The following is a 14,602-nucleotide window of genomic DNA, read 5'->3' on the forward strand; positions in this document are numbered from 1 at the left end:
GGCAAATGAGTGGTCAAAATAGGATCATCACCTCAAGTGTTTTAGAAGACATATCCTATCAGTTCTTGGTTAACATTAGCTTATTGAAGTCCTTAGCTAAGGCAACATGGAGATTATGAAAAACGTTTCAAAGTTAATGCTATAATTGCAGGAACAAATATGGAGGTCAATAAGAGTAAACACTGTACCAAACTTTTATCATCTCCAGGATATATGGTGAAGGAATGAATTACATTGATAGATTGTACACTGAAAGGTTGTCAAAGAACCCTTTGACTCTCCCAACATTCGGGTGGCCATGATGCATTGTATGGAATTGATTATAAACTAATTGATTGAAATTTATATTAATCAATTAAGTCATTAATCAATTCCATTGCCAACATGTTGGGAACCTAATGGGTCACACACAATGATTGCATTTGAATTAAATTGGGAGAGTGACGATTTAAGTTAGACTTAAATCACATGCTAGGTAATTAACTTTTATAAACTTAATTAAAAGAGTTTAATTAAGTTTTTGGCATAATTATAAATAGTTATAACTATAAGGCCTTGATTGCAAAATATAAAGGAAATTAATTTTGATTTTAATTTCCAAGGACTTAATTAAAAGAGTTTAATTAAGTAATAGGCCCAATATTATAATATGTTATAATATTGAGGGCTTAATTACAAAATTAAAGTTATTTTAACCTAACTATATAAGTCACCTTTTAACTATTTTCCATATGAGAGTTTTTCACAATTGAAGAAAACGTAGTTTTTGTCAGAAAAAGAAAAACGTTTTCTTTCTTTGCCACCACTTCCTTTTGTGTGAAAGAGAAAATTGCTTATAAATCAATTTTCGAGAAAGGTTCGGCTAAGATTGTGAAAAAGAATAAAAGGACAATTGTTGTCCTCTTTGCTAGCACAAAGTATAGTTAAAAACTCCTTCCTTTGTTGAAGGTTCAACTGCAATCGTGTGTACTACCATTAGGGGCTAAGCACTTGAATGGCTAGGGTTTTTGCTCCTTGTGGTGTTCACGGGATTTCTTCGAAAAGTGTCATCGTGATTACGAAATTACATGGCAAGATAACTTTCTAAACAATAATTTATTTTGTACTTTTATGTGTTAAATATCACCAAGTTGATCCATGGGTGGAGGCATGTTTTGTTGTTTAGTTATAAAGTTTTTAATTTTCTTTTCGCTGCGTATTTTGAGCATGTCATCCATAGCCAAACTGTCACGACCCAAATTTCGGGCCATGACCGGCACTTGGATCCAATGGATGTAATCCACTAAGCCCAAGCAAGCCTATTATTTATCTTACTTATAAATCCATCTATTATCACTAAGTCATATTTCATAACTTTGAATCAAAATAGTGATATACATTGCCAACTCATACTGGCATTACTCATTGAAAATTTACATTAAGTTCATCTATACATAACAAAATAATACTCGACTTCTAGCGGAGGGACTCGGATGAATATACAGCTACCGAATGCCGAGACACCTACCAAAAGATGGACACAGGTCTACAAGGACACCTCGTCCTAATTATCGGTTGCCTCGTGATCTGAAAACATGAATTTGAAAATGGTGAGTATAAACCCAGTGAATGAACAACGAAGGGAACAAGCAACAATTAGGGAGAATTTAAAATCATGATGCACTTGTTTCAAAACAATGCAATTTAGTTCATTCCTATTTTAAACCCCTCCAAACCCGAGAGTTTCTCGCTACAGCGAGCATGAATTTCGCTGCAGCAAAAAAGGAGCAACAAGAGAAACATTTTTCCTCACTCAACAAAAGCCATCTTGCTAAACTAATAAAATTAACATAAAATTCATGAAAATTCTCAAAGTACAATATGTCAAATTTCACGTACATTACAACCATAAATCATTGTCCATCAATTTGCTATAACACACACATTTACATATGTATATATATATATATATATATATATATATATATATATATATATACGTATATACCCATCATCATCATCTCACCAACCCATCATCATCATCACCAGCTCATGGCACTCCCTACTCGCACATGGCTGGGTCATCACCGGGTTATGCGCACTCCCTACTCACACATAACCGGGTCATCCTCAGCTTATGATCACTCCCTACTCGCACATAGCCGAGTCAACATAATTACACAACATTATATTCAAGCATATATGTATATCAACATAATGCAGCCACATAGAAATCCATAATAACCACATTTCATAACATAAACCTTTTCTCAAAAGCTTGTTCCCAAGGCATTCATTTTCATGAAAAATTGTATAAAATCATTCAAACACTTTGTTCAAAACAGTCATATTCCCAAAACAATATTGATAGGAAGTCCACTCACAAGTGTCAAAAATTCAGATTCTGAGTGCACTCGGACTAATAGTCCTCAAGCACAATTCCTTTGCCTTTTCCGGACGTCTCATTACCTTGACAAATAACAAAGTCGAGGAATTTACTATATTATCCCTAAATTGATATAAACTAATTTAAATTACTAATGCTTGATATGTAAATGCAAAAATACGTTCGATTACCGCTTAATTACGGTATCGATTAAATTCGACCGATCACCCGATTAATTGGCGATTGTGTCCAAATTACCTCTAAATTAATTCATTTTTCCTCTAATACCTTAATTTACCACATACCATTTAAATAAAGCCAAATTTAGCATTATAACCCTCACAGTTCCTTATAGAAAAATTTGATCATTTGGTGCATTAGCACCGAAAATTTTTTCTACATAACCGTTTCACCTTAATTCATCATTTTCCAAGCCATTTTCCTTGAAATAAAAACAATCCCCCATTGATATTCAGCCCTCATGGTTCGACCAACAAGGAACCCTAGAGAAATTGAATATTTCTTTTGTGTTTTTGTTCATAACCATGCTTAACTATCCTTAAACACTAACATAGTCTAAAATCAAATTATTCCAACAACAATTCCTCTTCCATACGCATTTTTCAGAATTGAATTCATCATGATAACTCAATATTCAACCATGAAAATCAACAACAAAAGCATGAGTAAGCTAGGTATCAAGGAGAATTAAAGAAATTTTAATTTACCTAGCTTGTTTCCTTGATTTCTTCACTTTTTCTTTGAATTTCCACCTAGGTTTTCTTGTTTTTCCCTTTATTCTTCTTTTTTCCTTGTTGCTGGTTGTCTAGGCCGAATATGGTGAGAGAATTGGGGATTTAATGGGCTGATTTCTATAGAAAATAATAAAATAATCAAGCATGCCATGTGTCACATGCTTATTGGCCCAATTTTTAACTTTTTGACTTTTTCTTCTTAATTTTCCAACACAATTATTCTGGTATTTATCCAATCATACCACATTTAAAATCCCTTGGTCTTGACAAGTACTGGGGTAAAAAATTTACCGATTTACCCCCAAGATTGAAAAATTACGATTTTACCCCTATACTCTAAAATGTACCGGAATCACATTATTTCTACTTTTCAACCTCAAATAACACTAATATTGATCAATATTAACCAAATGGGGTAAAAAAATCATTTTTTTAAAAAATTCCCGTTTAGTCCTCTAGTGGCAAAATTACCATTTTGCCATTGTATTCCAAAAATATCGGGAATCACAATTTTTCACTGCTAAACATCATTTTATACTCCAATAATCATAATTATATTTCATATAATTATTCTTGGTCAAATGTGATCAAATCTTGGTTAGAAATCTTCATTTAATCATCAAATGGTAAAATGACCGTTTTATCCTTAATCGGTCAATTTTCCTGATGGACTCCAAACTGGACCTTGAACTCCGAATCACTATTCTAAGCCATTCTGTGGGTTTCAAATTTTTCAATTTCCTCTTAGAATTTCTATTTGAACTAGTTCAAGGCTCGATTTAACTTAGTTGTACCACTCGGTACAATACCGTCTTTTAATCGAGCTTGACAAGGTCTCACACAAACCTACCAGCATACAGCGACAAGTAGAACACCCTTGAATCTACCTTTTAAATGTGTTGTAGCAAGTGCAACCGTAAGATGCATTACATCCCTAAACCCTCGGATACAAGCCTTGTATGACAAAAAACAATATTTGAATTTTTGTGCCTCATCAGTAGCCATTACAGTGACTATCCTAGGATTTTTCTGTTCCAAGATATAAAAATACAAGGGTAGTCGTTGAAATGACTTCTCTGGGAGGATCGAAAACAAGCCTTTTCGTATACTTCTTCGCTTGCCAAGCCTTACCAGACAAGCATTCCAATCCCCACTGAACCCTTATCTCACTAATTATGTCTTTAGGTCTCAATGCTACTCCATTAGCCTAAAGCTTGTGTGACATAAGTTCACCAATTATCTTTGCACTCGCAATTCGAAATTGCCTTTACAAACCTTCGACAGTACACATGTGTACTTGGTGGAACATTTGAACTTGTCAATATTCTCCTTCAAGTAACTCTATTGCACGCACACCAAACTTGAATGCCTTGTCCTTGCAACCAACCTCAAAACGACCTTTACATGACCTTTTTACACTTATCTCAAACTGCTTTTCTAGAGCCAACATGTTCAAAGCTCGTTTCAACTTGACCTTCAAGAAAAATATTCTTCTTTTATACAAGCGATCATCGACATATGTCGACTCCTAAGTGGTAATTGTTTGGAAGGATAACCTTTTTGCACCTAGAATTAGCCGCGTACAAGAATTCCTTGCATTTCCCCTATCCTGATAACTGTAAACGAGCAATGTCTCAAGCAAACAAATCTCGTTCTCACCAGCGATGGGGTTACTGTGTATGGGGTCATCACACTAAACATCTCCTACATCACCACCTCCAACAAGTTCCATTTTACCTTTAACATTATTGCAAATTAGAATGTCACTGTCATAAAGCCAGTCATCGTTTAAACTGTCATCATGCCATTCATCAAGCCCATTATCTGAATTGTTATCAAATCTATCTTCACAAGTAGGGAACAAATTCTCATTTCCCTCATTAGATGCAGTATTATCCTCAAGCGTCGATGTGTCACCCTCAATGTCACAGTGTTGTCCTCAAGTGTCGTAGTCTCATTTGAAAATAGCATTACACCCTCTACAGTTTCACCCAATCGTTGCATTTGTTGGACAGAAGCAAGTAATTGGTTCGATGCACATGTTGATCAAAATTGTGCAACCAATTATTCTGTTAATGTCGTGTGTCTTTCGGGCTACACAAACTCTTATGCATACGTCAATTGCCATTATTATGGGTTATAGACCAAATGTTGTGGTATATGTGAAGCATTGTAAATCTCATTTTCATTTAGCTAATTACCATGTTGTACAACTTTTTCATATGACCTAACATTTGTTTGGCATTCCTTAATGGTAACATACACAGCCGAAACATTCATTTGTTCTAACAGAATTAATGCAACATCCTCATCGTCCTTGATAATTGGGCGTGATAGCTTTCTGGCTGTAATGATCAATGCATGTAGCTCAATCTCATGAATTTTTGAATTTACGCCAACAACATCTTCAACCAGCTTCATCAAGCTTGCAAATGATAAATCACTCATAATTCCCCACTTTCGTGACTCACCACCCTTGTAAATGCCATCCACCCACTGACCACTGTGTCTTATCACAAGTCCCACAATTGGAAACCCATTGAAATTTTGAAAACAAAAAATTTGTCAATCATTTTACACATTACATGTCGTGTTCTAAAATTTGTCAGTCATCTTATTACACGCCAAGTTCATAAACATTACACGCCATGTTCAAAAATGTTACATGTAAGTTCAAAAATCGTTACACACCATGTTCAATAAAAATGTTACACTCCATGTGCTAACACATGTTAGTTCAATATATTTTTTACACACCATGTGCATTATAGATGCATGGCATATAACAACTATGGGGCAATGTTTCTAATCCGTGTTCTAATTTACACAAAAAAATTTCAAAAATTAATGTGTTGCAGCAAGAAACCCAATAACATACCTTGATGTCATCTATATTATAGGGTATGTTTATCGATGACAATATGGCCAGATACCGAGAGATAAACCATAGCACGATGATGATGGTGCTCAACAAAGAGTTGACAAAGTTGATACAATTCAGAGAGCTAAAAGAGCTGATGACAATGGTGCTCAACAAAGAGTTGACAGAGTTGATACAGTTCAGAAAGCTGAGGGAGAGAGTTGAGTGAGCTGAAATAACTGAGCATTTATTTTTATTTCCTCTATGGCAGGAAGGAAATATCAGGATATTAATTTGCCATGATGTTTTTAAGGGCATTTTGATATACTCATGCTTATTTTTGGCTAAAAATAAATAACTTTTTATAGATGGTTATTTCTGAAATCATCTTATGACGAGAGCTATTTCTCACAATTTCCTTTATATTTTCTTATAAGATTACATATTAATAAGTAGAAATTACAATCACAATTTGAATATCTTTTAATATATATCAAATAATATGTATATCCATGAAAGTAACCGTTAAACAAATCAGTCAAATAACACTAATATAAAATTATACTAACTCGCTTATAGTAATACTTGAACTCAAAAATTAAAAATTATAAAATGTATAATACCTAAAAAAACCCCTAAAACTTTGAAATAATTTCTTTTTTTTATTAAGTTCAATTAAACCTCTATACTTTTATTTTAAGTCAAATAGGCCTTTATGATTAATAATTAATTGTTGTTAGTTAAAACATCACTTGTCATTTTATGTCACAGGGTACTAATGTGGCATGTTGATATATCATAATGGATGATAATATGACATGGCCACATAGCATTTTTAACCTCCATTTCAATACCATGTCAGCACATGAAAAAGACAAGTCGTACTTTGACTAATGGCAATCAATCAATCATTAGTCATAAGATCTAATTTGATTCAAAATAAAAGTACAATAACTTGATTAAACACAATAATACTTTGACTAACTTGCTTATAGTAATACTTCAAATTAAAAACTAAAAATTATAAAAGGTATAATACCTAAAAAAGCCTTGAAATATTCAGATAAATTCAAATAAGTTCTTGTTTTTTATTGCATTCAAGCAAGTTTCTATATTTTTATTTTACGTCAAATAGACCCTTATGATCAACAATTAACTAACTGTTGTTAGTCAAAACATCAATTGCCATTTTATATTACGTAATGTTGACATATCATAATGGATGATGACATGACATGCTAATGTGACATGATGACACGGGCACATGACATTTTCAGCCTCCATGTCAGCACATAAAAAAAGATAAGTGACATTTTAACTAATGACAGTTAATCAATCATTAGTTATAAGAACGTATGTAACTCAAAATAAAAATATAAAAACTTAATTGAATGTAATAAAAAAATAAAAATTTATTTAATTTTTTACCTTTATAAAAATTTTCTCTTACCAATATCGAGATAAGTACTCATCGGCAAATTGTCAACGAAACTGAATTTGAATTGACCTGGTTCTAATATATCTTCCTTTGTTGTGTCTGTAGATATTCATACTTCAATTTAATTATGGGTCATGCCATGGACAGCACTAACTAGCAATCCTTGCTTTCGGCTGGTCATGATCAAGGAAACTAGGTAAAAAATACATTACTAAGTTTTCTCGTTGATTTGCATTTGATTAGTCAAAAGAAAAGGTTGACACTAATTATTTTCTTCATGAAGATGAGTGTGAACTTAACACTGGGCTCCTAAATGTCGGCTGATTTCTAAAGTAAATAGTAGAAGAAAACAAAAATATTTGGACCTTTCTCTTTCCAAAAATTGTCTTTTACACTATTATGTGGTAGATTCAATATAAACTTTATTGACATATTGACAGACAAAACGTTTTGTGATAAATTCAAATATCCTTGATAAAAAAAAATCAAATTTTTAATAAATAAAAATAAAATATTTATGAAAAGTTATAACTTAATTATGTAATTTACTTAATGTATACAGACATGTGAATACATAAATATACCTTCTGTTTTTTTCTTTTTTGCGTTACGTGGAACTGTGTTTTCAATGCAAATCATGACCCCACATTGAAATTTGGCCAGAGGTGTACACTACCGAAGAAAAGATTATAAAAGTCTCGGAATCTGATAACTTGTGAGAAGTTACCCAACTTTATACAAAAAACCCTAAAGACAAAAACCACCGAAAGCAAAAGCACTGAACACACTTTGATTTCACTTCCAACTTCTAAAACTTGGTCAAAAAAAACACCATCATCATACTCATATCATACCACAAGCATGCAACCGGAGAATTCCGAGCTCTACCGTTTTCTGGCACAAAACGGCGTCGGATCCTACGGCTTTCCTGCCAATTTGGAGTTTCCAGTTATGCAAAGCTTTTCCAGTTCCTCCACGTACTATCCTCTGGAGATGTCTGGAGTTACTACTGAGACGACGCCGCAGGATAGAGCTCTTGCTGCTTTGAAGAATCACAAAGAGGCTGAGAAAAGGAGGAGGGAAAGGATTAACTCTCATCTCAATAGGCTACGGAGCCTTCTCCCTTGTAATTCTAAGGTACGCCCCTTGGGGTCTCTTGTATATTAATGGAGCCACACACACCATGTATAATATTTGCTTACGTCGGTGTCTTGGAATTGTAAAATCTTTGAATATAATTTTCTCTGTTTTTTTTTTTTGGGAAATTTGAAGAGATTAGAGAAATGGGTTTTTGATGCTGATGGACTGAAACTGGTTTTTCATACCACCTCACATTGCAAATTTTTTTATGCTGCTTTTGGCGGTAAAAAATGTTACTTCCTTTCTTAAAAGAAGAAAGTAAAAAATCTTTTGTCTTAATAAAGTTAAAAGTTTTCAACTTTTGAGCTATCTATCAAAGCTTTGGATTCGTTTTTCATTGGACGGTTGGACGTTTGAATTTTTGTATGTTTACTGTAATTCGTGCTTTGTTGACTGTTTGTTTTCTGGGAAAAAATCGTAAGGGATAGAAATTTGGGACTATGAGAATTAGACTACATGGATTTCCTTTGACCCCACGAAAAGAAAAAAATTTGCCAAATGACTTGACGTTTTCCTAACACAATTATTTGGAGCAGTTTCAGCGATTAAACATTGCAAATTCAAATATACAAATTTGCAGTATGTTACCCACTCTTGTTTCTTTTGCTTTCACCGGACAAGGTCTTTGGATTCTGAAATCTTGGGATCTATATCAGCCTTACGAAGCTTTTGAAACGTTCAAACAACAGCTGCTAAAGTAATTTTAAAGAACAAAAAGGAAGAAACATTTCATTGCTTTCTAGGGCTTGTGCGTTTGGGAAAGTGAATAAGCTTTTTACAATTAGGGTTTTCTTTATCTTTTCCTTTAATTTAAAATTTTATTTTAATTATCGCAGACAGACAAGGCTTCTCTTCTGGCGAAGGTGGTCCAACGCGTGAAAGAACTGAAACAACAAACCCTTGAACTCACTGAACTCGAAGCCTTCCCGTCTGAAGCCGACGAAATCACAGTGCTTTCATGCGATTATACAATTGATGGAAGGCTAATATTCAAGGCTTCGTTGTGCTGTGAGGACCGGTCCGATCTTTTACCGGAACTAATCGAGATTCTAAAGTCTCTCCATTTGAAGACACTAAAAGCAGAAATGGCAACGCTAGGAGGAAGAATCCGCAACGTTTTAATTGTTGCAGCAGATAAAGATCACAGCATTGAATCAGTTCATTTCTTGCAAAACGCATTGAAATCTTTGCTGGAACGTTCAAATTCAAGCGATCGGTCTAAAAGGAGACGGGTATTAGATCACAAAATAATGGTCTAGTCAATATGTAAGAATTGTCCTTCCATTGTTTAAAGATTTTATCTTTTCTTTTGATTTCCTTTTTTCTTTTTTTGGGTTTTTGGTGTTTGGGGTGGGGAAGGGAGCTTGATTTTGTTTTCTAGTGTGACATGGATTGTACGTGTATGGTGGGTTTGTTTAACTTGTATTTGAAATGAAATCCAAAAGAAGGGGAAAAGATATTTGTGTGTTGCAGAACCGTGGGGGGTTACTACTAGCTTGCTGCTATGTCATGACTATAGGAATTAGATTTGAGAAGATCTGGGTCGATCCTGCAGTTAGCAAGGAAAAAGCGGAAGGAGAATCAAATCCAATCCAATAATCCCATGTTCTGAAATCTCAATGAAGATGTACGTAAGTTATGGGTGCCTTTTAGCTGTAAAAGCAGTAGTTTGTGCGAGTTTCGAAGCTCTCATAGAATACCATCTGAACTGAATCTGAATGATAGTATTATATTACTATATGTCATCTCTTTCTCATGTTGTGGGTTCTGGCAGCTGGCACTTCCCTCACTGAGCATTTTGTTTTGTACAATGAGTCTGGAGAAACAAGCATTAGAGTGGAAAGGTTTTGAAGCTTCTGGAACGATTCTGTTACATCCAAACGCAGATTTGCTGCTTAAATCATGGTCTGTTGTTGAGATAGTGATAGCCTCATCTGGGACACCAGTTATCTGCACGACAACTGATGTTCTTTCTTCTTCTTCTTCTTCTTTTTCTTTTTTTTTTTTCCCGTTCGGGTGATGTTTAAATATTCAGTTCCTGCATTAGAGAAGCAACTTCTGCTTTGGGGAACATTCTCACAGGAATCCAGGAGGATCTCTGCTATTGAGAACTGATGTTTTATTACTTTTGTCTTTCATGGAAAAAATGTTGCCCTTGCTTTTTCTTTTCCCAATTACTAATTTATTATTCATACATACATACATACATACATACATATATATATATATATATAACTGGTTTTGAGCATTAAGATATGTTTTAGTTTCAATGTTATATAATTATAAAGATTTTATAAGTTTTCTATGATACTGATAGTTATTTTAATATCAAAAACAAAAAAAAAAATGCATGAAATACTAATATGAAATATTAAAAATGTAAATTAGTAGTTTATATTAGGGATGTCAATGGATAGGGTACCGTTAATTTTGAGATGCCCGAACCCAAATCGATTGAAAATAAACTACCCGAATATATTTTAAAATTACTACCCTAACTTCAACACTAATACACCCCCACTATCCTATAATTATCCTAATCCGTTTAAAAACCTAATGATATAAAAAAATATTATTAAAATACTATTCATGGGTACCTAATTACCCCAAATTCTAATCCGTATTCATATACAATAATATTTCTCTTACATATTTCATATAATTTACTAATAATTAAATTAATTAAAACATACAAAAAATAAAATTTAAATTTAAATAATCAAAAATAAATATCTCAAACATAATTAATACATTTATTAGTTATAATTTTTGTAATGTTAACATTAAATAGAAAGTAAATATATTTATATTTAAAGTGTTTATATACGAAAAGGATTTTAATATATAAAATAGTAATTATATTTCTTATATATGAACCCAATGTATAAAAAGTATATATATTAAAAGACATTACAAGTCAATTAATAATTATAGTTCCATTAATTAATTTAATTAACTATATAGGTTTGTCCTTAATTACAAGAAATTAAAAAAAATAACTAAGTTTCCAAACTATTCTAATCTCACAACTTCCCTTTAGATTTATGTGTTATAAGTTTATAGAAACAAAGGTATATATTACAATTAATAATTTTACAAGTTATAATTTTGGTAATATTAACACAAAATAAAAAGTAAATATGTTTATACTTAAAGTACATATACATATATGCACTCACACACACTCATATATATATATATATATATATATAATAGTAATTATAGTCCTTATAAATGAACTTAATACATATAAAGTATATATATTAAAAGATATTACAAGTTAATTAATAATTATAGTTTCATGAATTAATTTAATTTACTATACGAGTTTGTTCTTAATTACATGAAATTAAAAAAAAAAACTATGTTTTAGAACTATTCTAATCTCACAACTTCTCTTTAGGTTTATATATTATAAGTTTATATAAACAAAGTTATATATATTATAATTAATAATTTTATAAGTTATAATTTTGTAATGTTAACAAAAAATAAAAAGTAAAAACATTTATATTTAAAGTATATATATACTAAAAATATTTTAGTATATATATATAATAGTAATTATATTTCTTATAAATTAACACAATATATAAACTATATATATTGAAAGACATTACAAGTTAATTAATAATAATAGTTTTATGAATTAATTTAATTAACTATATCGATTTGCCCTTAATTTCATGAAATTAAAAAAAAAATAGTTAGGTTCCAAAACTATTCTAATCTCAAAAGCTCTCTTTAAGTATATATGTTATAACTTTATATAAATAATGGTATATATATTATAATTAATAATTTTATTAGTCATAATTTTTGTAATGTTAAAACACAAAATAGAAGGTAAATATATTTATGTTAAAAGTATATATATGTAATAGTAATTATATTCCTTTATAATATGATATGATATTCATATTATTTAAACATGATTAACAATCTAAGAATTTTTTAATTTAAATATATTAATGTCATCATATTAATAACTAGAGTAACCATACTTTTCATATATTTGTTAGTTTTGAATAAAAAAAAATTGCTTGTAAAGTTGGTAAAATTTGTATATTTTTAATTTAATTATTAAAATAATAATAAAATATTTATAAATAGTAATCGAATTTGAGTAACGAGTACCTAAGGGGTGATACCCGAACCCGATTTAGGTAGTAAAATCACTATCCGAACTCATCCCAAACTCGATTATAGGGTACCCTAACCTTGTATAATCGAGTCAGATATTCGTGGGTACCCTATTACAGGGTACCCATTGCCATCCCTAGTTTATATTTAATATCAATATTAAAATCACTATAATAATCTAAGCAATATACTTATGGTGTCATTACTAAGGTGATCTTATAACTCTATATAGTTTATAATTTTTGTGTATATATATATATAATCTTGAACTATATATGATTGAACTGTAGCTATGACTTCATTATTTGCTTTTAGCTATTAAAAATAAATGGTAAAAAATATGTTTACAGATATTTGAAGAAATGCACTGTTAGGTTTACATTATGCTAACAACAAAATCACTTTTATTATCCAAAAAAAATTACTTTTTAAAGCTTCACTTGTAATTTTAATTAAAAATAGTTCCTATAAGGTAATTAATAAGTTATTTGTGAACTCTAAGGTGTAACCAAATGGAGTATTAATTCTTTTAAAATTAATGAATACATAGCTCTATTTTTGGCAACCCCTTTTTCTCTTTATATTATGAAAAAAACCTCTTTAGCAGATTCGGTGTTTGTATCCACCACAAAAGAAAAAGAACGAAAAAGAAGAAGATGATGTTCGTATTATCCTAAAGCAAGTCAAATAGTACGATAAATATATATCCAATCAGTTTATTCTGTGGCTAATAGACTAAAGACATGAAGAGATAGGCAATTTGGGTTTTCCCCAATCTTTGAAGCGAGCAAAGTATAAACTGTTTTATATATGTATTTTAGCTACGCTTGCTTATAGCATATTGCAAGCTTAATTATACATAAAAAACATGGAGAAGCTAAGACTCTTCTAATCATATGCTATTGCTAGGACTGGCTTGGTCAAAAGACTGGTCCTGTAATAGCTTTTTGGGTTCATCTGCCAGAACCTAATTTTAAAGCTTTATGATCTTTTTGTAAAAGATCATGTAGTGTCCAATCATGATGATGAACCTTCCTTTTCTTTTAGTTTTGCTATGATTTGTATTTTTTAGGATACATATATGTTGTGATCAAATAAGGTTAAATACCAAATTTGACTATCATCATGTAAGTACCTTAATTTTTGACACGTCCATAGATTTTTAACGAGGAAATTATGAGAAATAATCCTTTTAATAAGCTCACTTCAAAAATGACCTTCACTATAATTTTAACTATTTTTAGATAATTTTTGGCATGACTTAACAAAAATACTCTTTAAACCATTTAATCCAAATTAAGTGGTCCCGGTTTCTTTCTCTTCTTTGCCATTCATATAAAAATTTCAAAATTAATCTTGATTTAGCTATCTTGTTTCGTCCAGCTCTAGAACGCCATCGGGGTCTATATCTCGTTGTCCAACTCTTCAACACCATGAGGTCTATATCGCCATCCAACTTTCTCACCATCCTAAAGAACAGAGATGACATCAAGGTATTTGTTATGGGTTCTTGGGTTTTTTTTTTTTTTATAGCCATAAAACGTAAAAGTTGATGGGTAAATTATATGACTTTGGAAACTTAAATATGGCTAGGAGTAGCAAAATCAATCAGTTTATAGGCGATGCATTAATATTTGTTAGGCATTGTGTCATTAGTATTAAGATGTGTGACTTGATATTAGGCATTGCATGACTGATTATTAGGAATCGTAATCTATTTATTTGGCATTACGTGATTGAATATTAGACAATGTGGGACTAGATAGAAGGCATTGCGATACTAGATTTTAAGAATTGCGTGAGTTGTGCATTGCATGACGAGGTTTGAGGAATTGCTTGACTAGTTTGTAGGCATTGTTGACTAGTTTTTAGTAATTGCGTTGCTCTATTTACCTAATGCT

General features: G+C 31.5%; 1 protein-coding gene across 2 annotated transcripts; it reads left to right on the plus strand.

Annotated features, from left to right (window-relative positions):
- The first annotated feature begins 8,130 nt into the window (after window positions 1-8,130).
- Window positions 8,131-10,732, plus strand: LOC18598646 (transcription factor bHLH106). 2 transcript variants are annotated; one of them, XR_016026165.1, is made up of 3 exons: window positions 8,131-8,555; window positions 9,395-10,185; window positions 10,333-10,732. XR_016026165.1 is itself a non-coding variant. In XM_018120725.2 (2 exons), exons 1-2 carry the CDS (start codon window positions 8,280-8,282, stop codon window positions 9,815-9,817), a joined length of 699 nt encoding a protein of 232 aa, XP_017976214.1. In that variant the 5' UTR covers window positions 8,131-8,279; the 3' UTR covers window positions 9,818-10,732. The 2 variants fall into 2 exon arrangements, 1 of the variants encoding a protein (XP_017976214.1); XM_018120725.2 differs by having other exon boundaries at window positions 9,395-10,732.
- Window positions 10,733-14,602: the final 3,870 nt, after the last annotated feature.

Source organism: Theobroma cacao, chromosome 5 (assembly GCF_053813885.1).
Source record: "Theobroma cacao isolate CCN51 chromosome 5, ASM5381388v1, whole genome shotgun sequence".
In the NCBI taxonomy this organism is placed as follows: domain Eukaryota; kingdom Viridiplantae; phylum Streptophyta; class Magnoliopsida; order Malvales; family Malvaceae; genus Theobroma; species Theobroma cacao.